The 23,157-nt window shown below is 43.4% G+C and overlaps 3 protein-coding genes across 4 annotated transcripts in view; all 3 read left to right on the top strand.

Moving 5' to 3' along the window:
- Positions 1-1,428, top strand: part of Slc18b1 (solute carrier family 18 member B1) — a 30,906-nt gene extending 29,478 nt beyond the window's left edge. For both annotated transcript variants that reach the window (XM_050159460.1, XM_050159459.1), the window contains exons 13-14: positions 12-64; positions 469-1,428. In XM_050159460.1, the coding sequence (XP_050015417.1) occupies positions 12-64; positions 469-535 (120 nt within the window). In that variant the 3' untranslated portion in view covers positions 536-1,428. The remainder of the gene's footprint in view (positions 1-11; positions 65-468) is intronic.
- Positions 1,429-15,018: 13,590 nt separating this feature from the next.
- LOC126511948 (zymogen granule membrane protein 16-like) lies at positions 15,019-16,507 on the top strand. Its single transcript, XM_050159467.1, has 3 exons — positions 15,019-15,285; positions 15,448-15,580; positions 16,110-16,507. The coding sequence occupies exons 1-3, from the start codon at positions 15,168-15,170 to the stop codon at positions 16,423-16,425; spliced, it is 567 nt and encodes a 188-aa protein (XP_050015424.1). The 5' UTR covers positions 15,019-15,167; the 3' UTR covers positions 16,426-16,507.
- A 2,256-nt stretch (positions 16,508-18,763) lies between these two features.
- On the top strand, positions 18,764-21,667 carry LOC126511925 (vascular non-inflammatory molecule 3-like). Its single transcript, XM_050159442.1, has 2 exons — positions 18,764-19,030; positions 21,459-21,667. The coding sequence occupies exons 1-2, from the start codon at positions 18,818-18,820 to the stop codon at positions 21,585-21,587; spliced, it is 342 nt and encodes a 113-aa protein (XP_050015399.1). The 5' UTR covers positions 18,764-18,817; the 3' UTR covers positions 21,588-21,667.
- Positions 21,668-23,157: the final 1,490 nt, after the last annotated feature.

The raw sequence follows: 23,157 nt of genomic DNA on the forward strand, positions 1-23,157 counted from the left end.
TTGTGTTAAAGGGACTTGCGATGGGCTTATTTTATCTCTGGGAGCACTCAAAGACAAGAAGAAGGTATGGTCAACTTCCAGTTTTTTTGCCTCTTAGAAGAAGCTAGCTCATGAGAGCAGAAATGAAATTTTATCTTCCAGTCCTTCTTGCTGCTAGATTTCTGGGGATCCTAAGACTCATTGCTTGACAGGTAGGGCCAAGGAGGTGCTTGGGTGGAGATGTAGGTACTCAGTGTTTAGTCTTCTTGGCGGGGGGGGGGGGTGTTGAGAAGGTTTCTTTGTGTAGCCCTGGCTATCCTAGAATGTGCTCTGTGGACCAAGCTGGGCAAACTCAGAGATCCATCTGCCCCACCCCCTGAGTGCTGGGATTAAATGCCTGGGCCTGGTTTTGTATAGTTTTCTTAAGACAACCAGTACTATTTTTTGTTTTATTTTATTTGTTTGTTTGTTTGTTTCTCCTCACTATAGGTCTAAAGCTCAGAATCTCATTGGCACAGAGGAGGAACAAGCTGCTCTCTTGCCCAATGAAACCTAGCCTTGCAAACTCTGGCTACAGAATAGGAGACAAGTGCCTTGAGCAGTGACAGCGGCTGGTGGAGGAGTTTTCTGTGTTGTGCAGAGGTCTGTGATTCCTGCACTCACACCCTGGAAGTGTCAAGCTTCTTTTACATGATGCTGCGCCGGCTGCCCTTCGTGTAGTTTGGAACATCTACGAGAAAGGGAAAACGGACAAACTTGATGTTTCTAAATGACCCACCTTGCCCCTGAAAGTGCAGTTTCGGCTTTCTTATTCCTGTGTTCGCTTTTCATTCTAAATTCGTCAATTTGACACATGTACCTCTTAAAATTATTACGCAAAGAAATGAAGCTACTTAATACGTATTGAACGTATACAAAAGAGTGAATAATTTTTATGAAGTCACTATTGAAAGATGTGCTTTCTCTGCACTGAAATTTTTATACCTACTAAAAAGGCAAAATTCCTGCCTTCCACGTAAAAACTCTAAAGTGTTCCTTGATTTTCAGGTTTTCTAAAAATGTATCTGTGGAAGGTGCAAAAAAGAAAAAGAGCGATGATACATGTAGTTTTCATTTTGTGGCATTTCAGTTATGTTCTGTATTTATAAACATTACTTGGCATAGCATTATTCATTTCCAGTCTCAGTATCTCCTTGCTTTAGTCCCACAATTTATGTTTGTTGTTATTACTTTTCATACTCTTGGAAGGTGTGCCCCATCACGAGGCGGGGCAGCGCCCCCACCCAACGATGAGTGCGTGCTGCACGCTGGAGGAATACTCCCTCTGACCTCACACACAATCCTAGCTGCTACTTGAAGTGAGAATATTAACATTGTACCTCCTGATTCATTTTCTTATTGTAGCAGTTACAGCTCTTTTCTAAGAGAATAAATGGTTTTTTGTTTGTCTATTCATTGTATTAATTCAAAACACTCTTTTTAAAGAAGGTCTCAAGTATCCCAGGATGATCAGCAGGAGTCACTGTGTAGCTGGGGGCAACTTTGACCTCCTAATCTGCCTGCCTCTAACCTCCTGAGTGCTAGGATTAATATGCATCCATCACCACATAGGGTACTGAATATTGAACCCAGGGCCCTGAATGTGCTGAACTGTATTCTCAAAGTACTTTGTGAATTTTTTTTTTCCCAGAATCAACCCTGCATAGACAGGTATCAGAGCTATAATCTATGCCTTTAAGCAACACGCATCAAGTGGATAGGAAAAACAATACTTGAGTACCAGGATTAATATCTTGTAGTAATGCTCAATACAAAGCAAATCATGGTATAGCAGAGCAACTGCCTGGTATTGGTTATGCATGGCAACTAACTTGCCCTCTCCACGGAAGTGGTTGCTACCTCTGAGCGGAGATCTGAAGTGAGAATGAGACACTCATGGCAACAGTCCACTGGCTGCATCAGAGATGAGGACATGGTCCACTGACTGGAGTCTGGTATGCAGGGGGCTGGGCTGGATAAGATAGCCAACTTGGCAATGAGGTCCCCTAGGATGGTTGCCCCACAGTCAGGTTCTCGGAGATTGTGGGTACAGTGGGTAAGGATGAGGCAAACAAGGGTGGAGATAAAAGGAAAACTGTGAAAGGAAATAATGGTTTGGGCCACAGAGGTTGCCTTGGCGATCAAGAGGAAAGAAGATAATGAGAAGTAGAGATGGCAGGATTGCTGCTGTGGGGGAGGGGAGCAGATTCAAAGATGACTCCCAGGGTTGGAGTTTTAGTGTGATAGATATGTGCATCTCTTAGTGAGATGGGGAAGGAATGGAGCTAAGCATCTTAAGGGGTCCAACCAATAAAGGTTTCCTAAATACAGTCAGCTAAGAAGAGGGAGGTACCTTCATTTGCATACAAAGGGAATAATCCAAAGATTACTCCCATAAAAAACATCTTAACTGAGAGTGCTGCCATGTGTCCCAATTTATGAAATAAAAGCATAGCTCAAAAGAAATATATTTTAAGAGAAAATAAAATGTCTGCATATTAAACCAAGAACACCGAAGTCCCAGCTTTTGGGCTGCTTGAAATGAGCTTGCTAGAAACCACTTGCAACTTCAAAAAAATATTGAATTTTACTTCTCTCTCTCTCTCTCTCTCTCTCTCTCTCTCTCTCTCTCTCTCTGTGTGTGTGTGTGTGTGTGTGTGTTAAATGCCTAGATATATAAATACATCCTGCTGAGTCCATTTAGTGTCACTCGTATGTCTGACTTCGGGGCTGACCATTGGTACTGGAGAATCAAGGAGAGGGCTCGTTCCTGGAGGAGGCTGTTTCTCCTGCTCACTGCATTCCTTAACTTCCCGTAGTTCCCTTTGTCACTTCTCCTTCTTCCTATGCTTCTTTCTCCATTCCAGCTTCCATGTCCTTTTGTGGGATTGTGTCCCGTATATTTTATTCATTGCTTGCATGATGGTGGGGATGGGGTTATTGACAAAGGCAAATCAGCAGAGGCTACAGCAGTGAAGAATAAGACTCCTCCTCCCCCAGCACGCATTAGCTTCTCCTCCCCTTCAATCACAGTTTCTAGCAATAGCCGACAAACACCAGATTCGTACTAATTGTGGGAAAATTCAATCTCAAGCCAGCTGTTACATATTTTGATGAAAAAATACTAATAGGTCTTTTAAGAGAAGTAAAACCACGAGCACAATGACTTTTCTTCTTCCTAAACTTTAGGACCTAGGCTGTGCTCATCTCTGTTGTCTGTTCCACCACCATTATCACTTGTTGGCTTCTGCCTCCCTGTCTACTTGTCCAATAAAGATCTCAGCCACTGGCTGGTGGGTAAGCAAGGTCGCCCTCTGGTGGACCAGGACACACATTATAAAGCAGTCCAGGTCCTGGTCACCTTTGTCTTTGTACATTCAGAGGGAAGAAGTCATTCTGGTGTGCTGTTTAACACGCTAGTCTGTCACTGGAGGAGAAGCATAGCAGAGTGTCTTAGTCAGGGCTTTTGCTGCTATGATGAAATGCTATGACCAAAAACAACTTGTGGAGGAAGGGTTTGTTCTGCTTACTAGTCTATATCACAGTTCACCATCAATGGCAATAAGGGTAGGAACTCCAACAATACAGGAACTTGGAGTCAGGAGCTGGTGTAGAGGCCTTGGGGGAGTGCTGCCACCTCAGCTGGGCGGTGGCAGTGCACACCTTTAATCTTAGTACTTGGGAGGCAGAGGCAGGAGGATCTCTGTGAGTTCAAGGCCTGCCTGGTCTACAAGAGCTAGTTCCAGCAGGGCAGGCAACAAAGTGGCACAGAGAAACCCTGTCTCGAAAAAAACAAAACAAAAACAAAAAACAAACAAACAAACAAAAAATCCCCCAAAACCTTGCTCTTCACTTGAAACCATGCACATGCCTCTTTTCAGTCACAGTCAAATCTAATCCTGAACGGTTCTGGAGGAACATTGCTGTCAAGGAATCTGTCTGATTCTAAAGAGTGGCTGGGCTTTCCTCAACAATAGTGAAGGTTTCTTAATCCGATTAGAGAGCCGGCAGCATTGAACGTGTGCACTGGTAGTCACGGCCCCTATCAGAGCCATTTCCAGCAGGACTGGTAAAAACACAGGACTTCTCTTATTTCTTTAATGTGAGGGATTGTATCCCTGGAACTCACTTCCTGGGAGCGCATTTAAGTCAGGGCAACTGTCTCCTGGGCAGCAGGTGTGAATGCCTTTAGGCAGGTGAGGAATGGACCATTAGGAGCCACTCTCTTCTAAGAGTAACCAGTCTTAGTGTGCATAGCCCTTTTCATTTGTCACAAATTGGGCTACGTCTCTTTCTTTTTCTGCCAGACAGCATTTCCCTGTGTAGCTTTGGAGCCTCTCCTGGAACTAGCTCTTGTAGACCAGGTTGGCCTCGAACTCACAGAGATCTGCCTGCCTCTGCCTCAGGAGAGCAAATTGGGCTTTTTCTATGACCTGATCAGGCGGCCCAGTTAAACGTGTCCTTTTTGGGTTGTTAGTCCATCTTTGATTAGCCATTTCTACTCTTATAAGTAACCTGGCTTGCATGTAAACATATCCAGTGGTCCTGACCTAGTTTAAAGACCTCGTGACTGGAATTTACTAAAGCCTGTATTTTGAGATGTGGCTTTTTCCACATAAGGGATTCTCTATTTCCAGTTTCCATATTTTTTTCTGGATGTTCCCACCTACTCCCAACCTCTTTCCCAACCCCTTACAAAGGCCCACTACAGTTTTTGTTCTCTATCCCTCTGGGGGAGTGCCATTGCAGGCCCCTTTCATGGCCAAGTTCATGCATGACCAGGATTTAAAATAAGATCAACAGGGTCTCCCACAATTTTTCTTTTGTCCTCTGGTAACTCATCCGTAGGTTGTCTCTAGCTGGGGCTATCTCCAGAAGGAATCTCAGTATGTTTCTCTGGCATGGGCAGTTCCATCATAGCATGATGAGGTCCCAGGGATGATCTGTGACTGGCCTACTTCTCCATGAAGCACCACCTGAAGGAGACAAGACAGATCTTCTCTGGGGCGCAGAAGCTATATCGATGGACATCTAGGGATTGGCGTTGATTTAGAACAAGGCTGATCGCCAGACTATTTGTGTGACAGGACCAGAGAGGCTGAGTGGGAACTACACAGATGCACATATGTAGAATCAGGAAGGACATCGGGAAGCAGAATAGGAACTGAGTTGTCGGCTCCATTCTGAGGTTGTTAGGAGATGGTCAGTTTTGGAGGCCTACCTGGGTCGGCTCTCACAGTCCATTCTTGCCTGAGGTCCATAGCAGCCTTGGTGTGATATACCTGCAACTTGTGTAATGTCAGCCAAGGCTTTCACGGGTGTGCCCATACTCTCAGAAGATCCCAGAGTCTTTTGGAAGAAGTGGAGATAGTGTTAGGAATATTTCTTAGACGAACCTCTCCACTGATGCAAATAATTCTAATCAGACTATATTAGACCGAATAAAAGATGGCCATGTTTAATGCCATGCTCCCGGGTGGCCTGGGAAAGCATGGAGGGGGAAAGAGAGGAATGGAGATACCACACAAAACCTGGAGACGACATGTTCATTCTCTGGGGGGACAGTATACATAGCCTGTGGGAGTGATCTTGACCTTTCCCCACAGGTTACCATTTGGGGGGCCTTCTTGACCCTCCCTTGGGAGGGGTCACCATTTGGCGGGCTCTCTCAGAGATGGAGTTTGGACTACGCCAACTCTCAAAGGAGAGGGCTTGAAATGGAGTTTCCTGTCCAGTGTTCCAAAGATAGATGCCAGGGCCTGGGATGAGGCCCCCGACTAAATATTTCAAATAGGTGGGTAGCCGAACATGATCTCAAAAGGGTACCCACATTTATAGGGTGTACAGTGCACAGTAAGCAGCAAAAGTGGCCGAATTTCTGGCCAAGGGAGATTTGTCTCTTGGCAATGTTTGGCCAGTGCCATTTAAAAAGTTCTGTTTGTTTTCTAAGCTGGGCCTATAAATTGGGGGTGGTACCACGTGTGTGAGTTCCAAGTTAATTCTCGTGACGTCTGGGGAAGTTTCTACTGAACCTGAAAAGTGCACACCATAACCAGCAAGTATTGGGAGCCTCTGCTAGGTTGAATGTCAGTAAAGTCTATTGCTAGATGTTTAATTGGCTAGGACCCATGTTTTTGTGTCGGGATGAGGACCTGGGTTCCTGTTTGAGGTGACTGTACAGCATCAGAGGGCAGATGGAACCCCGACTGTACAGCGTCACGCGGCAGATGGAACCCCGACTGTACAGCGTCACAGGGCAGATGGAACCCCGACTGTACAGCGTCACAGGGCAGATGGAACCCCGACTGTACAGCGTCGCAGGGCAGATGGAACCCCGACTGTACAGCGTCACAGGGCAGATGGAACCCCGACTGTACAGCGTCAGGGGGCAGATGGAACCCCGACTGTACAGCGTCACAGAGCAGATGGAACCCAGACTGTACAGCGTCACAGGGCATTTAAGAAGTAAATTTGGGCTGTAGACAAAGTTTGGAATCTTGTTTGTGTGAATATCAGAAAGTCACAGGTTTACAGCTGAGAATGGATTATAATTAAACTCAACAGTCATATTTACTCTGGCCTTACGCATGGCTTGTTGTTATTTAACCTTCCTATTTGAAGTCCACGTGTGGAAAACAGCATTAGCTCTGTGCAGACAATCGTCAGAGGTGAATGAAGTCAGTTGTCTCAGAATTCTCAACGCAGTGGCTGAGAGACTCCAGCTTCGGAGCTGAACGACTGCTTTCTCTCCTTGAGGTCCCTGAGCCACTAAAATCAGGGGAAAACTGGACACAAAAATATGCTTTTTATAGAAGACATAGTCTCCATCTCTAAAGTCAGAATATCACTAGGGTAACTTTTTATATTCTCCCCACCTCTTTCTCCCTTCTCTCTGTAAACATTCTACAATGCTTCTTCTCTTCTAATAATAAATATGACAAACTACTCAATAGAACAAAACAAAGTTACAAATTTTAAATGTAATAATTGAAACATTTGACATGTGTTGTGATATAATTTATTTTTTCACACGAATATAGTTATTATTATTATTATTATTATTATTTTGGCTTATCAACATAGGGTCTCATTTTGCTAAAGCTAGCTTCAGACTCATTACCTGAGCAAAAATGACCTTGAACTCATGACCCCCCTCCCAAGCACTAAGATTACAAGTGTGTGCCACTGTACTCAGCTATTTCCTATTTTAAAAAAGATAGAGTTGTATTATAATTAATTTTTCTATTTATTATAATAAAGTTTGGTTTTATGAGACAGGATCTCACGTTATACCTCAGCTGGCCAAAATTCACTATGTGGCTCATTTTGTTCTTACACTTCAAGTAATCCCTTTGTCTCAGGCTCTGAAGTGCTTGGAACCCGGAAGTGTTACACCACCAGTCCCAGCTTTGAGCTGTTTTCCCTGAATAATTTTTTTTAAAGATTTATTTATTATGTATACAACATTCTGCCTCCATGTATGCCCGCACACCAGAAGAGGGCACTAGATCTCATTACAGATGGTTGTGAGCCACCGTATGGTTGCTGGGAATTGAACTCCGGACCTTTGGAAGAGCAGCCAGTGCTCTTAACTGCTGAGCCATCTCTCCAGCCTCTCCCTGAATGACTTTTAAAGATTTATTTATTCTAATTTCATGTGCATTGGTGTTTTGCCTGCATGTATGTCTGTGTGAAGGTGTTAGAGCTCCAAGAGCTGAAGCTACAGATGGTGTGAGCTGCCATGTGGGTGCTGGAAACTGAACTCGAGTCCTTTGGAAGAGCACACAGTGCTCTCAACCACTGAGCCATCTCTTCAGCCCCTCCTTAATGATTTTAGAATTTTAATTAAAATATAGTTACATAAAATTTCTCTTTTCCTTTCCTCCTCTAGCTTTTCTCTTGTCCCCATTCCATTAATTCTTCTCAAATTCATGTTTTTTTATTCCTTTGGTTATATATCACCTTGGGGAAGACTAATTCCCCTTCTCAGCAGTCATTGACTGTAGTTCTTGGTCTCAGAGTGGGGCCCCATGAGATGTACCCCAGCCATCTTAGCATTGGTAATGCCATTATTTATCATTTAACTGTTTTGTATATCTGTATATGTGTATGTACATATGTGTGTCCACACTCACAGAGGCCTGAAGAAGTCATCGCATTCCCTGAAGTGGAGTTATTGGCATCTGCAAACTCTCTGGGTGCTAGGGTCCTAACTCAGGTCCTCTGTAAGAGCAGCAGGCTTTTAACCACCCGTCCTCACCTCAGACCCAGCTTTGAGCATTTTAGTTTGACCTTCAATCTTATCAGGAGTACATGACGTTTAATTCTAGGAATCCTTTCAAAAAACTGTCTTCATAGGTTGAACAGTAGCCACCAACCATGCATGACATCAGTGTTCTCTCCTATAGAAACGGATCCTGGATGTTGCTTCACTTCCAGAAGTCACCGAGCCTTGGTCATGATCACTTCTTTTCTAACCTCTGAGGTGATTTTTGCCCTAACCACCATGCACTTCGGTGTTCTGGATGCTTTCACGGAATGACTGCAAGTGGAATAATCTGAATAGATCCATACTTATCGCCCTGCACAAAAACTAATTCCAAAGACCTCAACAAAAATCAGATATACTGAACCTGATGGAAGATAAAGTGTGGAATAGCCTTGAGCTCATTTGCACAAGAAAAGACTTTCTGAAGAGAACACACATAGCAGGGGAACTAAGATCAACAATTAATAAACGGGATCTCATGAGACTGAAAACTCCTGTAAGGCAAAGGCCACTGTTATTCAGACAAAGAAGCAGGCCTGTCTGTTTTAGGGAGGAGACCAATTTGTAAGGGAGGGGAGTTAGAGACAGGGTTTCTCTGTCGTTTTAGAACCTGTCCTGGAACTAGCTCTTGTAGATCAGGTTGGCCTCCAATTCACAGAGATCCACCTGCTTCTGCCTCCCTCCCGAGTGCTGGGATTAAAGGCAAGCATTCTACCTGGTGAAATACATCCTGCCCGGGATCCAGCGCTCTCTCTCTCTCTTTAATATTTATTTATTTATTATGTATACAATATTCTGTCTGTGTGTATGCCTGCAGGCCAGAAGAGGGCACCAGACCCCATTACAGATGGTTGTGAGCCACCATGTGGTTGCTGGGAATTAAACTCAGGACCTTTGGAAGAGCAGGCAATGCTCTTAACCTCTGAGCCATCTCTCCAGCCCTGATGTTGTTGTTTTTAATGTGGCACTTATTGCTGTGCTTTTATTGTGTCCCATAAGTTTGGATGTGCTATGTGCTCATTTTCACTCAATATTAGAAGGTGTTTAATTTGTTTCTTAATTTCTGTCTTGACCAATTCTTCATTCAGTAGATAGTTGTTCAGTTTCCATAAATCTGTAAGCTTTCTGCTGTTTCTGTTGTCGTTGTATCCAATTTTAATCCATGGTGCTTGGATAGGATGCAGGGTGTTATTTCTATTTTTTTTTTTAATCTCTTGAGACTTGCTTTATGTTTGACTTTGTGGTCAATTTTGGCGAACTTTCCATGAGGTGATGAGAAGAGGGTATATTCATTTGTGTTTGGGTGAAATGTTCTTTAAATATCTATAAATATCCTTTGGGGAACCACCATGTAGGTTCTGGGATTGAACCTGAGTTCTTTGGAAGAGCAGCAAGTGCTCTTAACCACTTTCACAGGGTTGGGATTAGGGTCTTGCCTTACCCACGCCAGCTGGTTTTCAGGAAGAGGAAATGAGAGACAGACAGAGAGAGAGAAAGAGAGACAGAAAGAGGCAGAGATGGAGACAGACAGCAGACAGACAGACAGACAGACACACACACACAAAGACAGAGACATAGAGAGACAGATGCAGAGAGACAGACTGGCAAAGACATGCCAAGAAATTGCCCCGGTATGCCAGGCGGTGGTGGTGCACGCCTTTAATCCCAGCACTCGGGAGGCAGAGGCAGGCGGGTCTCTGTGAGTTCGAGACCATCCTGGTCTACAAGAGCTAGTTCCAGGACAGGCTCCAAAACCACAGAGAAACCCTGTCTCGAAAAACAAAAACAAAACAAAAACAAAAACAAAAAAAAAAAAAAAAAAAAAAAGAAATTGCCCCGGTACAGTTTAAATCTTTGGAGAGGTAGAGGGCGCAAGGCAGCTTAATTTCCCTCCTGTCTCTTGGTGCCTCCTCCCCCAGTCGAACCAGTGTCTGGGAGACAGGAGTCTCCTGCTGTGCTCTCTTGGAAAGTTGACACGGGCGTTTTTTTTTTTCCTGATGGGGGCGGGGAAACCGAAGGCACTGTGCCAGGATGGGAGGAGTGGTGGGGAAGCGCTTCGGGTGGGGAGTCGCAACTCTGGCGAGAAGTTGTGAGAAAATTGTGATCCGGAGACACCCTTTACCAACAAAAACAAATGACTTGGTGGGAATCGGCTGGGCTCCCGGGCAGCTGAGGGAGGGGTTGCATCTTGGTTGCAGGGGAGGGAGGCGTGCAGTGCATTAACAGTGTAACCTGGCTCCCAGACAGACATGCAGAGTTAGAGACACAGAAAAACAGAGAGAACTCAGCAGCTATAGAAGGGTCTTTGTAGCGACATCCCGGGGAGAGCACCCAGTCTCTGTAAGCTCCTAGTGCAGTTTTACAAGTCGATTCTAAGTGAAATCACTTCCAGAGAAGCTTATCAAGGTTTCAGCAAACTAAAGAGAGAGATAAAAAGGCACCAACCAACTAAGCCGGGTGGTGGTGGCACATGCCTGTAATCGCAACACTCTGGAGGCAGAAGCAGGTTGATCTCTGTGAGTTAGAGGCCAGTCTGTTCTATAAGAGCTAGTTTCAGGACAGCTAGGACTGTTACACAGAGAAACCCTGTCTCCAAAAACAAACAAAAAACAAATCAAAACAAAAAGACACCAACCTACTTTTGAAAAAAGACTCAGGGACTGGAGAGATGGCTCAGAGGTTAAGAACACTGATTGTTGTTCCTGAGGTCCTGAGCTCAACTCCTGGCAACCGTCTGTAAAGAAATCTGGTGCTGTCTTCTGGCCTGCAGGCACACATGCAGACAGAACACTGTAAACAAAATAAATAAAAAAAATTTTAAAGGAAAAAAAAAAGAAAAAGAAAAAAGACTCAGTTATCTAGAGAACAGAGAATTGTCATCTTACCAGGGTTATCCCCTGGAAAATTCTCTTGAGTCCAAAATGTGAATCAGATCATTTGGTTTATGAATACATAATTAAAACAAAAGGGTTTGGGCTTTATGTAAAAGATGTCTAGGGAGACAAGGAAGCCTGAGGCTTCCCTTAGGCCTGATGATGAAGATCATGCAGGCTCAGGGCTTCCATCCTCTGAGAAGAGCCAAACAGTAACTCATTCCTTAGAGGTGGATTTGCTTAGTCACTTATTTGTTTCAGTTATTTCTCCAGTGGTCTAAAGAGGCAGATCATAATATTTTAGATTACAAATATTTTACTTCAGTCCTCCCTCATAATGACTTCCTAAGAATCTCCCAGTGAATGGTGAACACTCCCTTTGCAAACACTTACCAGTCACCTTTGAGAATTATGGTGACCGGAATTCAAGAACATTCATTGTGCATTGTGTATCTTCTCCCTTACTCACCAATTTTATAATCAGAGGTTAGAGGGCCATGAAATGTGATCACGGATGTTTAAAAATCCTGCTCAACACATTGTTGACAAATCTCATCCATCCAGTAACTAGTTATGTAGCTTTTGAAATGTCTCTTGGCCTCTGAATTTCGTGCTTGCAAGGACAAGGCCTTCCTTGCAGATTTGGCTAGGATCAAGTATGATAAGGAACATGAAGGCATGTTTTAAACAGGGAGACAGGACCAAGGCCCTCCCCACTATATCTAGACTGAGCAAGGTATCCCTCCAAAGAGAATGGACTCAAACAAGCCAATCCAAGCAGTAGGGATAAACCCTGGTCCCACTGTCAGTGGCCCCGCAGACTGTCCCAGTCATACAACTGTGACCCACATTCAGAGGGCCTAGTTTGGTCCTATGCTGGCTCCCCTGCTTTGAATTTGAAGTCAATGAGCTCCCTTAGCTCAGGTAAGCTGTTGCAGTGGGTTTCTCCATCATGGTCTTGAGCCATTTGCCCATATTACCGCTTCTCCCTCTCTTTGAGTGGACTTTGGGAGCTCTGCCTATTACTTCACTGTGGATCTCTGCATCTGCTTCCATTAGTTACTGGATGAAGTTTCTATGATGACAGTTAGGGTAGTCATCGATCTGATTACAGGGAAACCAGTTCAGGCACCCTCTCCACTATTGCTTAGGGTCTTAGCTGGGGCCATTCTTGAGGGTTCCTGGGGATTTCCTTAGCATCAGGTTTCTCCCTAGTCTCACAATGACTCCCTCTCTTTCATTGCTTTCCCACTCCATCCCTCCCTCAACTTGACTATCCTGTTCCCTCATGATCTCATCCCCAATCCTCTCCACTTTACTGCCCCCACCCCCAGCTTACCCAGAAGATCTCATCTATTTCCCCTTCCCAGCGTGATCCATGTGTCCCTCTTAGAGTCCTCCTGTTTCCTAGCTTCTCTGGTGCTATGGATTATGGTCTGGTAATGCTTAGGTTTACGTCTAGTATCCACTTATGAGTGAGATACCTTGTTTATCTTTCTGAGTCAGGATGTTTTTTTGCTGGTTCCATCAGTTTTCCTGCAAATTTCATGATGTCATAGTTTTTTACTGCTGAGGAATAATGCATTGTGTAAAAGTACCACATTTTCTTCATTTGTTCTTCGGTTGATGGGCATCTAGGTCGCTTCCAGGTCCAAGAAAGAATTTTAAAAAACACTTACACAAAACAAAGAAAAATGCTTTATTTTCAACCAAATATCACACAGTGAGAAAATTTTGTGTGCTGGGGATGGGGGGTATTTGTACAATATACTCCAGGTTCCCAGCTTTTCTGAGCTGTTATCCATGCTGGCGTGGACGTTGTGGTGCAGAGTCATTTCTGCTCCTTGTAAGTAATCCTTCACCTAGATTCCTGTAAGTATTCCCCCACTAAAACTAGCGGTTCACCAAATTGGACTTTGATGGTATCCCTGCTTTGGTCTGTCGTGGGTGAGTAGATGTGTATGTTGTGTCTGCACAGGAAAACTTTGTCACATAGCATCAATACTTTTAATATTTAATATGTTTGGAATTAAAAACAGTTTGAAAAAACAGTTTGAAAGTCTCATATTCTTATTTATTTACTTATTGTAGATTTATTCATGTTATTTTTTGTGTTTTTTTTTTTTGCCCTCATATATGTCTATGCTGGGTGCCTACAGAGATCAGAAGTGAGAATCAGAGTTACAGATAGCTGTAAACCACCATATGGGTGCCAAGAATCAAACCCAGGTCCTCTGCAAGAGTAGCCAGTGCAACTGATCATGGAGCCATCTCTCCAGCCCATCGTTTATTTTGAATAAAGTTTCAGGTACTGGCATAAGAACAGATAGGAGGACCAATGGAACCAAAGAGAAGATTCGGATATCAATCCACACATCTTCGAACACCTGATATTTGATAAAGAAGCAAAAAATATCAAATGGAAAAAAGAAATCATATTTAACAAGTGGTTCTGGCATAACTGGATATCAACATGTAGAAGAATGAAAATAGACCCATATCTATTACCATGCACAAAACTCAACTCCAAATGGATCAAAGACCTCAACATAAAGCCAGCCACACTGAACCTTATAGATTCATTATATAATTCTTTAAACTTTACTATGTTTTGAGTTTTCATAATAGAATATCAGGAAATAGATAAAAAATTGTCAGGAAAATACTAGGCTCTGCTGGGAAGTACATTTTCTTTCTGGGGAATTCCAAATGCCCAACGGACAATGCTTATTGCAGCAGAAGGTGGCCTTCAGGCCTACAGACCACTTGGGATAGAGAGAACCTTCTGCTGGGTCTCTTGGATTCCATTTCTTTTCTTTGTTTTAGTTTTGAGGCAGGTTCTTGCCCCCAAAGTCCAGACTGGCCTTGAACTCAAGATCTTTCTGCCTATGCCTCTCAAATGTTGCATTTACAGGTACAAGCCATGCCACCTGGCTAGATCAGGCTCTTTAGATTATGTGAGCTTTTTGTTCACCCAATTTTTCTCCAGTGAGTTTTAGCTAGTTTTTCTGCCTATCCTAAAATCTGGCACTGTGCCTGGAGTGGACCCCACCTTGCCACCCGTGACTCTTGGGAGGAAGAGTAGATTAAGATGCTTCAGAACTTGCGAGACACCTGATCCTAAGCAGTTGATCATATTTGTTCTGGGTCTGAAGTTTACATGATAAAGAACAGAGGGAGGGCTTGATATGATATAAAAAGATCTGGAAATTACTGGAGCATCATTTTGCATCTGAAACTCCAGGTAAGGAGTGAGTTTGGGGAGAGCGGATACTAAAATCTTTGCCCGAGAAGAGAATGCCTAGATTGTGGCAGGGGAGACTTGAATATTGGCACCTGGACCTCAGCTAGTTTCACAGGGTCTTTGAGTTATAGCTAAAGGGATGAGGATACCATGGATGCTCAGGGTGGGTAAACAGCAAGATCTGACTGCTAGAGGAGGGATTATGACAACTGGATGCTTTGGATCTAATGTCTTGAGTTTGTCCCCAGTTATGTGACCTCCCAGACTATCCCAGCAGCACCAGAACTGCTTGGACAATGATGTTGGCACAGTCTTTTCTGTCACTCCCTTTGTCCTCCTGGGTGACACAGAGGTACCTCTAAATGCTCTTTCCCCTGACTCAACAGTAGGATAAGGGTAGGGAGTTAACTTCTGCTCCTCACATGCCTTATCAGCCGGGCTAATCTCACACAAGCAAGTTTGGCTCAGATTCTTGGTTTGGTGAACTTCAGCATCTCCATGCCTTAGAAATGGCCTCTGCCTCCTCTTCTGAGGACTTTCCTGCTGTGTGCCAGGATGGGACGAGGTTCAACTCAGATAATCCAACAGAAAATCATGATTGATCTTTTGGATTGGGAAAAGAACATAAGCTACAACCAGACCAGAGGAATTAGGGACTCAGAAGACAGCATCAGGAAGGAGCAAGACTATCAGTGAACAGTCTCCTCTGAGCTCAAGGCTGCATCTACTAGATCTACACTGAAAAATTGAAAAGCCTAGGTCTATGTGCAAAGCCGGGGAATTGATAAGCTTTCTTCTTTTCCCTTCTTCACATTCCAGCCTCAGAATGTTGGCCATTGCTCTCCTAGCCTTTCTCTGTGTGTCAGCCTCTGCCAATAAAAGTAAGTGAGATGCCTGGTCGTGGGATCCTGGGAAGAATGACTCTTGCAATGCTGTTAGTCAGGGCTTTTAGACACTGGCTTGGAGTGGTGGGGAGAATAAAGATGTTAGGGAACAGCTGGGTTCCTGGGCTGTGTCTACCTCCAACTCCTCTTCCCCTCCAGTTCAGGCCAAGTCCTCCTCTTATAATGGGGAATATGGAGGTGTTGCAGGAAGACGATTCTCTCATTCTGGCAACCAGCTGGAAGGTCCCATTACTGCCATCCGTATTCGAACTAACACACACTACATCATAGGGTAAGAGTCTTCAAGTTCCTGTGGTTTGGGGCCTATGGAGGGTCATAGTAAACTGAGTTCTTATTTACCTTGAATCATGCTTCTTTAAATCAAGTCACAGGTAATACATGAGCTGGTAAAATGTTGGAGGACCTAGTTTCTGGATCTGTGGGTTTGTTTTTTAACTTCACTTCCTCCAGTGTGGCTGAAGTTGGAAAATCATGTAATCCTAAACTCTCAGGGACCACAAACTGAACACATTGATTTTTCTCTCTTGTCTGTCTTTGCTTGTTGTCTCTCCTGAGATAGTTTTTTCCGTCCCTGTTGTTGGCTAAAGTTCTCAGCATGATCTTCTAGGGTTCTGTTGGCTAATGCTCTCAGTATGACCTTCTAGGGTTCATTCATCATTCATATCCAAGGTGTGGGTGTTGCGGGGGACTTGTCTTCTCTGTTACCTCTTTAAAAGTCTCAGCATATAGACCAGGATGTCCTGAATTTTGATAACCTTGTTCAGTGTTTCCCTACCCTTGCTTCTCACCTCTGCCTCCAGTCTCCAGGTACGCTATGGCAGGACATGGAGTGACAATGTAGGTGGCACACATGGAGACTTGGAAGAGATCTTTCTGTATCCTGGGGAATCAGTGATTCAGGTGTCCGGCAAATACAAGCACTATCTGAGGAAGCTGGTCTTCGTCACAAGCAAGGGCCGCCGCCTGTCTTTCGGAGGAAAAGAAGGCATAAGTTTCAATGCTGTTCCCTTGCATCCTAACACCGTCCTTCGCTACATCAGTGGCAGAGCTACCAACTACATCACTGCCATTGGCCTGCACTGGGGTCCCTACCCTGGTAACCAGAACAACTGCTGAAGCTTCAGCTTCTCGTTTGCCAGGGACATTGTGTAAGAATTCCCTTATCACCAACCCCTATGCAAGCAACTTAATAAATGAGCATGGCTAAATACAGTGTCTTGTTTGTCTCCTAATTCCAGTAGAAATACATGGCTCTTATTTCTGGCTCTCTATGCATGTTAATCTTGGGAAAGTGAGAGGGTAAGAATAGAAGCCTGGCTTGCTTTTATAGATATAATTGGAGATAAAATAACAGCTACATGTATAAAATTATCAAGTGATTAAAAAAGGAAGAGATGAAGAAATGGCTTAATAGTTAGGAGTACTTGTTCTTTAAGAGGACCTGGGTTCGTTTCCCAGTATCCTCATGGTGGCTCACACCACCTGAAATTCCAGTTCCAGGGAGCCATTCCTGGGCTCCAGGCATGGACACAGTGCACTTACACACATAGAGTCAAAACACTCATACAAGTAAAATAAAAATGTCTAGCAAAAAACCCTGAAGCCTTTCTTAGACTGTTTTAGTCCTGTTACAGCCTAGAGTATAAATCCTCAAGTAATTGTTGATGTGATAACTGTCTTCTAGAACAACCCAATATTGACCCTAATGTTGGAAACATTAGTGTAGTAGTAAAATATATTTCATTTAAAAATACACGAAATAACTGGGTTCACCCTGGTGGATTCCTGGGAATTTCACCAGTACCAGGTTTCTCCTTAATCTCACAATGGCTCCCTCTATCAAGATATCTCTTTCATGGCTCTCCCTCTCAGTCCCTCCCCCAAATGGACCATCCCATTCCCTCATGTTCTCATCCCCCATCCTGTTTCTTTCACCGTCCTTCCCTGGCCCCAGTTTACCCAGGAAATTTCATCTAATTCCCTTTCCTATGGCAAGCACTGCATCCCTCTTAGTGTCCTCCTGTTACCTAGCTTCTCTGGAGCTGTGGACTGTAGGCTGGTTAGCCTTTCCTTTACATCTGGTATCCACTTATGAGTGAGTACATACCATGTTTGTCTTTCTGAGTCTGGGTTACTTCACTCAGGATGTTTTTGTTGTTGTTGTTCTATCCATTTGCCTGGAATTTTCATTGTTTTATTTTTTTTGTTTGTTTTAACAGTTAGTACTCCATTGTGTAAATGTACCACATTTTCTTTATCCATTCTTCAGTTGCAGGGCATCTAGGTTGATTCCAGGTTCTGATTATTATGAATAATGCTGCTATGAACATCATTGTTCAAGTGTCCTTTGGGCATCCTTTAGGTATATACCCAAAAGTGGTAATGCTGGGTCTTGAGGTAGGTTGATTTCCAATTTTCTAAGAAACCAGCATACTGATTTCCAAAGTGGCTGTACAAGTTTGTACTCCCACAGCAGTGGAAAGGTGTTTCCCCTTACTCCACATCCTCTCCAATATAAGATGTCCTCAGTACTTTTGATCTTAGCCGTTCTGACAGGCATAAGATGCTAAGACTCCTAGCAATAGTAGAAATGGTGCCTGAACTGACCATTCCCTGTAATCAGATTGGTGAATACCCCAATTGTCATCATAGAACCTTCATCCCATAATTGATGGAACCAGATGCAGAGATACACAACCAAGCACCAGGCTAAGCTCTAGGAATCCAGTCGAAGAGAGGGAGGAGGGAGTATGTGAGCAAGGGAGGACAAGATCATGAGGGGCAAAACTACAGAGACAGCTGAACCAAGCTTGTGGGAACTCATGAACTCTACATCAACAGCTTTGGAGCCCTCATGGGACCAAGCTAGGCTCTCTGCATGTGGGAGACAATTGTGCAGCTTGGTCTATGTGAGAGGCCCCTGCCAGTAGAACCAGGAACTATCCCTAGTGTATGAGCTGACTTGTCGGAGCACATTCTCTTTGGTGGGATGCCATCAGTGTTAATGCAGGGGTAGGGGCTTGGTCCTGCCTCCACTTAAAGGGCCAAGCTTTGTTGACTGCCCATGGGAATCCTTACCCTTTGGGAGAAGTGAGTGGGAGATGGGTTAGGGGAGGGTGGGAGGAGAGCTGGGAGGGAGAACTGTGATTGGAATGTAAAATGAAATGAAGATAAGTAATAAATACATAAATAAATGTTTACTTAAAATGCACCAAATAAGAATTTGACCAGTGTGTTTTGGGTGCTCTCATCTGATTGATTCAGTGATATGCCATTGAGAGATGAGTTGGCCTCTGAGCAATGTCAACAGTTGCTGCTGACCCATATCCATGCAGTTATGTACTTGTGGCTGCCAGTCTTGTGCAAGTCTTTCTCAATGCTGTGTTGCATAATACAGTCTCAGGGAGACAAATGCAGCTGGCTCTGGGTAGAGCTTTGTCTGTAACATTTTTCCATTGATAGACCGTAGAAGAATCTTTTGCTTTTCAAAGGTCACTATATTTTAACTATGGTTCCATTATATTTTCCTAAATGTGCACTGAGTTTTTCCCTCTTTGCCCAGGCTGTGGGTGCACCGAACACTTTTGTTGCTGCTGTATATGAGCATGCTGTTATATTGCCAAACAAAACAGAAACACCTGTTTCGGTGGAAAAGGCTTTGTTCCTGATGAACAAGAACATAGACATTTTGGAGAAAGCAATAAAGCTGGCAGCCAAGCAGGTATCACAGTTTTGTTCATGTCTGGGATGGTATACAGATTTGCGACTAGACAAGCATGTGGGTATTTAGAACCAGGAGAAACTTTTTCTTTCCATACTTGCTTCTAACAGGGTGTACATATCATTGTGACCCCAGAAGATGGAAACTATGGGTTGGATCTTCACCAGGGAAAACATTTACCCCTACCTGGAGGATATACCAGATCCTGAAGTGAACTGGGTTTCCTGTAGAGACCCCAAGATGTAAGATCTTGTCAAAGAGTAATGACTCTTGCACTAAAGAGGTTTTGATGTGAGATAGAACAGCAAAGTCACCGAGCTTGGCTTGTCATCTTTCTGATGACCAGACAGTCAGTGGCATGGGACTTTAATGGTTTATATTGTATTTCCTACTCAACGTGTCTCCCATCTGAAGAATGACTTTAGATGAGAAAGCTTGGTTTGTTACTCATGGCAGCTGTCTTTAAAACCTAGCCCTTGAACACACTGTTTCCAACAAGTGTGTTCTACTGAGTTTCAGCCAAGTAAGACTGTTTTCTTTGGATCCTGTGATTGCAACTGCAAGCCAGTCAGTTGATGCAGGAATACCTCCTGTGTTTCTAAAACTGCGCTGTCACCACAATTTCACAGTCAATAAGGTTCACAGAAGTTCCATAGGGTTTCAGACAGAAAGCTCTCTTTCCGAGTCCCCATCTTACCACCTCCCAGCTCAATGGTGCAGGGTGCATCACATCTTTATTTCCCTTATGGAGTACAGAAAAGTGTCAAATGAAACGGCGTGTGTGACATCTTACCCTGCAGCACCCTCTTCACTGTCCCCTGTCACAAGATCTCTTTTTGACAGGACAAATGGCCTGTAAACTACTCTGAACTCTTGCCCTTAGAAAGGTTTTAGCACTTATCAATAACTGTGGTTTAAGCACAACGTTCTTGAAAGAAATATGTATGTGTGTGTGCGCTAGAGTGTGTGTGTAATTATGTAAACTATTAAAAGAAAGATGAAATAGATTATTTTAGGTGTGATTATGTACCTTTTAGCATTGTTCATAGGTAATTTCTTTAAGTGAAGAAATCTGAAAAGGGCTTTCTGTTGTTAATTTTATATCTTCATGCACCTGCTGAGACTCATACCTATTGCCTTCAAGGAAAGCTCTTTTTAAAAAATAAATTCTTGTCACATGACATCAGCTGAAAAATAAGTCCAATGCTCCCCTATTTGAGCTTCACTATTTAAGTCTCAACCTGAGACTTCCACTGTTGGGAAAGTGTTTTCTAAATGTTATATAACCTGTGGGCAGAAAGCATGGAATAGTGACTCAAGGTCATCTTGTCAAAAGCTTTTCCTAGGAAAGGAAGCAATCATTACTTGCTGTAATTCTAGAGGTTTATATTAAACTATGCTTCATGTGACAATTCCATTACAGCTGACTCTCCTAGGAGAAGGGGCTCAAAAGTCTGGTCATTATGCTTACTTGAACTCTGTTAGCTTGGGAAGGCAAATAACTCATGAAATTTTGACACGGAATTATTCCAGTGACAAAGATTCAGCTTTGTGAAACTGAAGGGGGAATCAAGCTGGGCCTAGGAGCTCATGCGTATAACCCCAGCACTCAGGAAACTGAGGTGGGAGAAACTGCTTCATGAGCTTCAAGGCTGCCTGGGTTACACAGTAAAACTTGACTTAAAGCAAAGCAAAACAACAGTCACAAAACGGAACAATTATTCTAGGGACTCTGGTGCCCTCTTCTGACTTTCTCAGACACTGCATGTACATGGTGCAAGTGCAGGCCAAACAATCATATACATAAAGTAAAAATTAAGCTGGAAACATGACTTAGTGGTTTAGAGCACTTGCTGCTCTTACAGAGAACCCGGGTTTGATTCTTAATACCCATATGGTGGCCCATGCGGATAGGTAACTCCATTTCTAAGGGATCTGTGTTGAACCCCCTCTTCCGACCTCCACAGGCACCAAATGTGCTCACAGTGAACACATGCTGGTCAAATGCTGGTCAAACATTCATATACATAAAACCAATAAGTAAATTAAAAAGTAATGATACATTTTAAAGAGTTAGGAATACAGATCACAGGTAGAGGCTTTGTCTAGCATTCACTGTGCCCTGAGTTCAGTGCTCAGGATGAGTGGGAAGCACTGCAAAGAGAGCTTACTTCGTGGGAGCGGTGAGAAGTTGCTTTAGTGCTAGCAATAGTTGTGCAGTGGTTCACGAGTTTTAAGAGAGATCACTAGCCACATTCTCACCCCTTCCCTCCATAATTAGAGCAAAGTTAGAAAGTTGGGTCTTCTATCATCAAATCATGTGTGCATTATACCTCCCAATATTGCTTTGGGAGGAATGTTTCTAGAAGAAGATGTCGCTGGAAACTGAGCTTTGCATTGGAGTTAATCCTTTGCTGTCTTTCATCAGGTTATGAGAGATGGACGTCTCAGGAGCCGAGGTGGAGCCCCTTTTCTTGTCCTGGTGATGGCCCTATATGGAAGAGTGTTTGAGAAGGACCCTCCACGCTTAGGGCAGGGACCTGGGAAGATACAATGAACCCCTTCATTGTGACCTGTCAGAATTAGCCTGGCAAAGAGAGGGGGCATAAATCAAAGAGTATTTATGTAGTTTTTTTTTCCTAGAAGATACAATGTAAGCTGTTGAAAGGGCAAACCAAATGAAGAAATAAAACAATAAAATAAAAAGCACTTGGTATGCTATGGCCTGGATATGGTTTGTTCGCTCCAAAATTTATACTCAAATTTAATTTCCATCGTGAAGTATTAAGAGAGTGGACCACTTAATTCAGCCACGGTTTTCAGAAGTGAGCTTTTAGGAAATGAGAAGTATTGCCTAAATAACCAGGGTATGTAGTGATATATGTTTGAATACTGTGGCTTTATAGATATGTGTGGGAGTGTGTGTAGCACACAGAAGCACTGTTTCCTACCACGCGCTGTCTTACACCACTTTGGAACTCTGTTAAGAAGAAGGTATTACCATATGTGAGGCCCTTGTCCTGGAACTAGAACCATGAGCCAATGTCATGGTTCTTTATAAGGTACCCAATATGCAATATCGTGCTGTTAGCAAATGAAAACTGGCTACCATAAGGCATGCACATCCTTGGGATAGTGTAAATGTGTTAGCTGGAGCTGCATCCAGCTTTTTTTTCAGCTTTCTTATATGTGTCCAGATATATGTAAGTATGTGATGCAGAAGGTGTACTTTAGTGAGAGCAGGGCTTCTTTTCAGGAACTGCTCTGCTGTATCCAAACAATGATTTCACCAGATGAAGATTCGCTTCATGTACTAACTCCATTAGACGCAGATGTTCAGTTGACTGGTTAAACATTTCTGAGTATGTGATGGGGCATTTCTGACAGATTAAAATTGGTGTGCTGACCTTAGTTGAGAAAAGGCCCAGACAGACAGGCGTGGAGAGCAGGAGGGATAGACACTCACGGGCCAAAGGTTATAAGCTCTATGAAGCTGACTCAGGCTTCTGAGAGCCCCACCTTTGGTGTCTGGGAATAGAGCTCATCAGCTGAGAATAAACCTGAAGTTCGATGGTCTGAGCGAGAGGTTGGCATATGGATTAAATTCTGGAGTTGTCTGTCAGTTACTTACCAGAGCCCATTTAATTTTGTCTATGTATTTTCCCACTATTGGACAGTCTATATTCTTGCCTTAGGTCTAGCTATTTTTTCTTGTTTCCTTCTGTTTCATATCTGTAGATTTAATAGTATCTTGGTTTTATTTTATGGGTTTCTTGCAAGAGACTATCATAGCTAGGCATGGTGGTGGTATTGGGATTTCTATTTCTCTGAAGAGACACCATGACCACGCAACTCTTATAACGGAAAACATTGAATTGGGGCTGGCATATTTCCTTGTCATCATAGTGGGAAGCATGGTGGCATACAGGCATATATGGTTCTAGATACGTGAAAACTAAAAATCAACAAAGAATCCTTAGAGCGAAAGTACACTGCATACTATGGGGATTTAACAGATAGTTACAGAATATTACAGATTATATACGGACTACTTGTTATAGGCTATTTCATTCAATGGATAAAAATCCATGGAGCCTCCCCTAAAAAAAAGAGCATATTTAAGGGAC

Source organism: Alexandromys fortis, unplaced genomic scaffold, assembly GCF_014885135.2.
Source record: "Alexandromys fortis isolate MF-2015 unplaced genomic scaffold, M_Fortis_MF-2015_v1.1 scaffold_107, whole genome shotgun sequence".
Classification (NCBI taxonomy): domain Eukaryota; kingdom Metazoa; phylum Chordata; class Mammalia; order Rodentia; family Cricetidae; genus Alexandromys; species Alexandromys fortis.

Excerpts from the sequence above, each read along its gene's own strand:
- LOC126511948 (XM_050159467.1), top strand. The coding sequence starts at position 15,168 with ATGTGCAAAGCCGGGGAATTGATAAGCTTTCTTCTTTTCCCTTCTTCA. Across the intron at positions 15,286-15,447 it reads GTCAGCCTCTGCCAATAAAA|TTCAGGCCAAGTCCTCCTCT; the intron begins GTAAGTGAGATG and ends CTTCCCCTCCAG. Across the intron at positions 15,581-16,109 it reads AACACACACTACATCATAGG|TCTCCAGGTACGCTATGGCA; the intron begins GTAAGAGTCTTC and ends CTCTGCCTCCAG.
- LOC126511925 (XM_050159442.1), top strand. The coding sequence starts at position 18,818 with ATGGTTCCATTATATTTTCCTAAATGTGCACTGAGTTTTTCCCTCTTT. Across the intron at positions 19,031-21,458 it reads TAAAGCTGGCAGCCAAGCAG|GTTATGAGAGATGGACGTCT; the intron begins GTATCACAGTTT and ends GTCTTTCATCAG.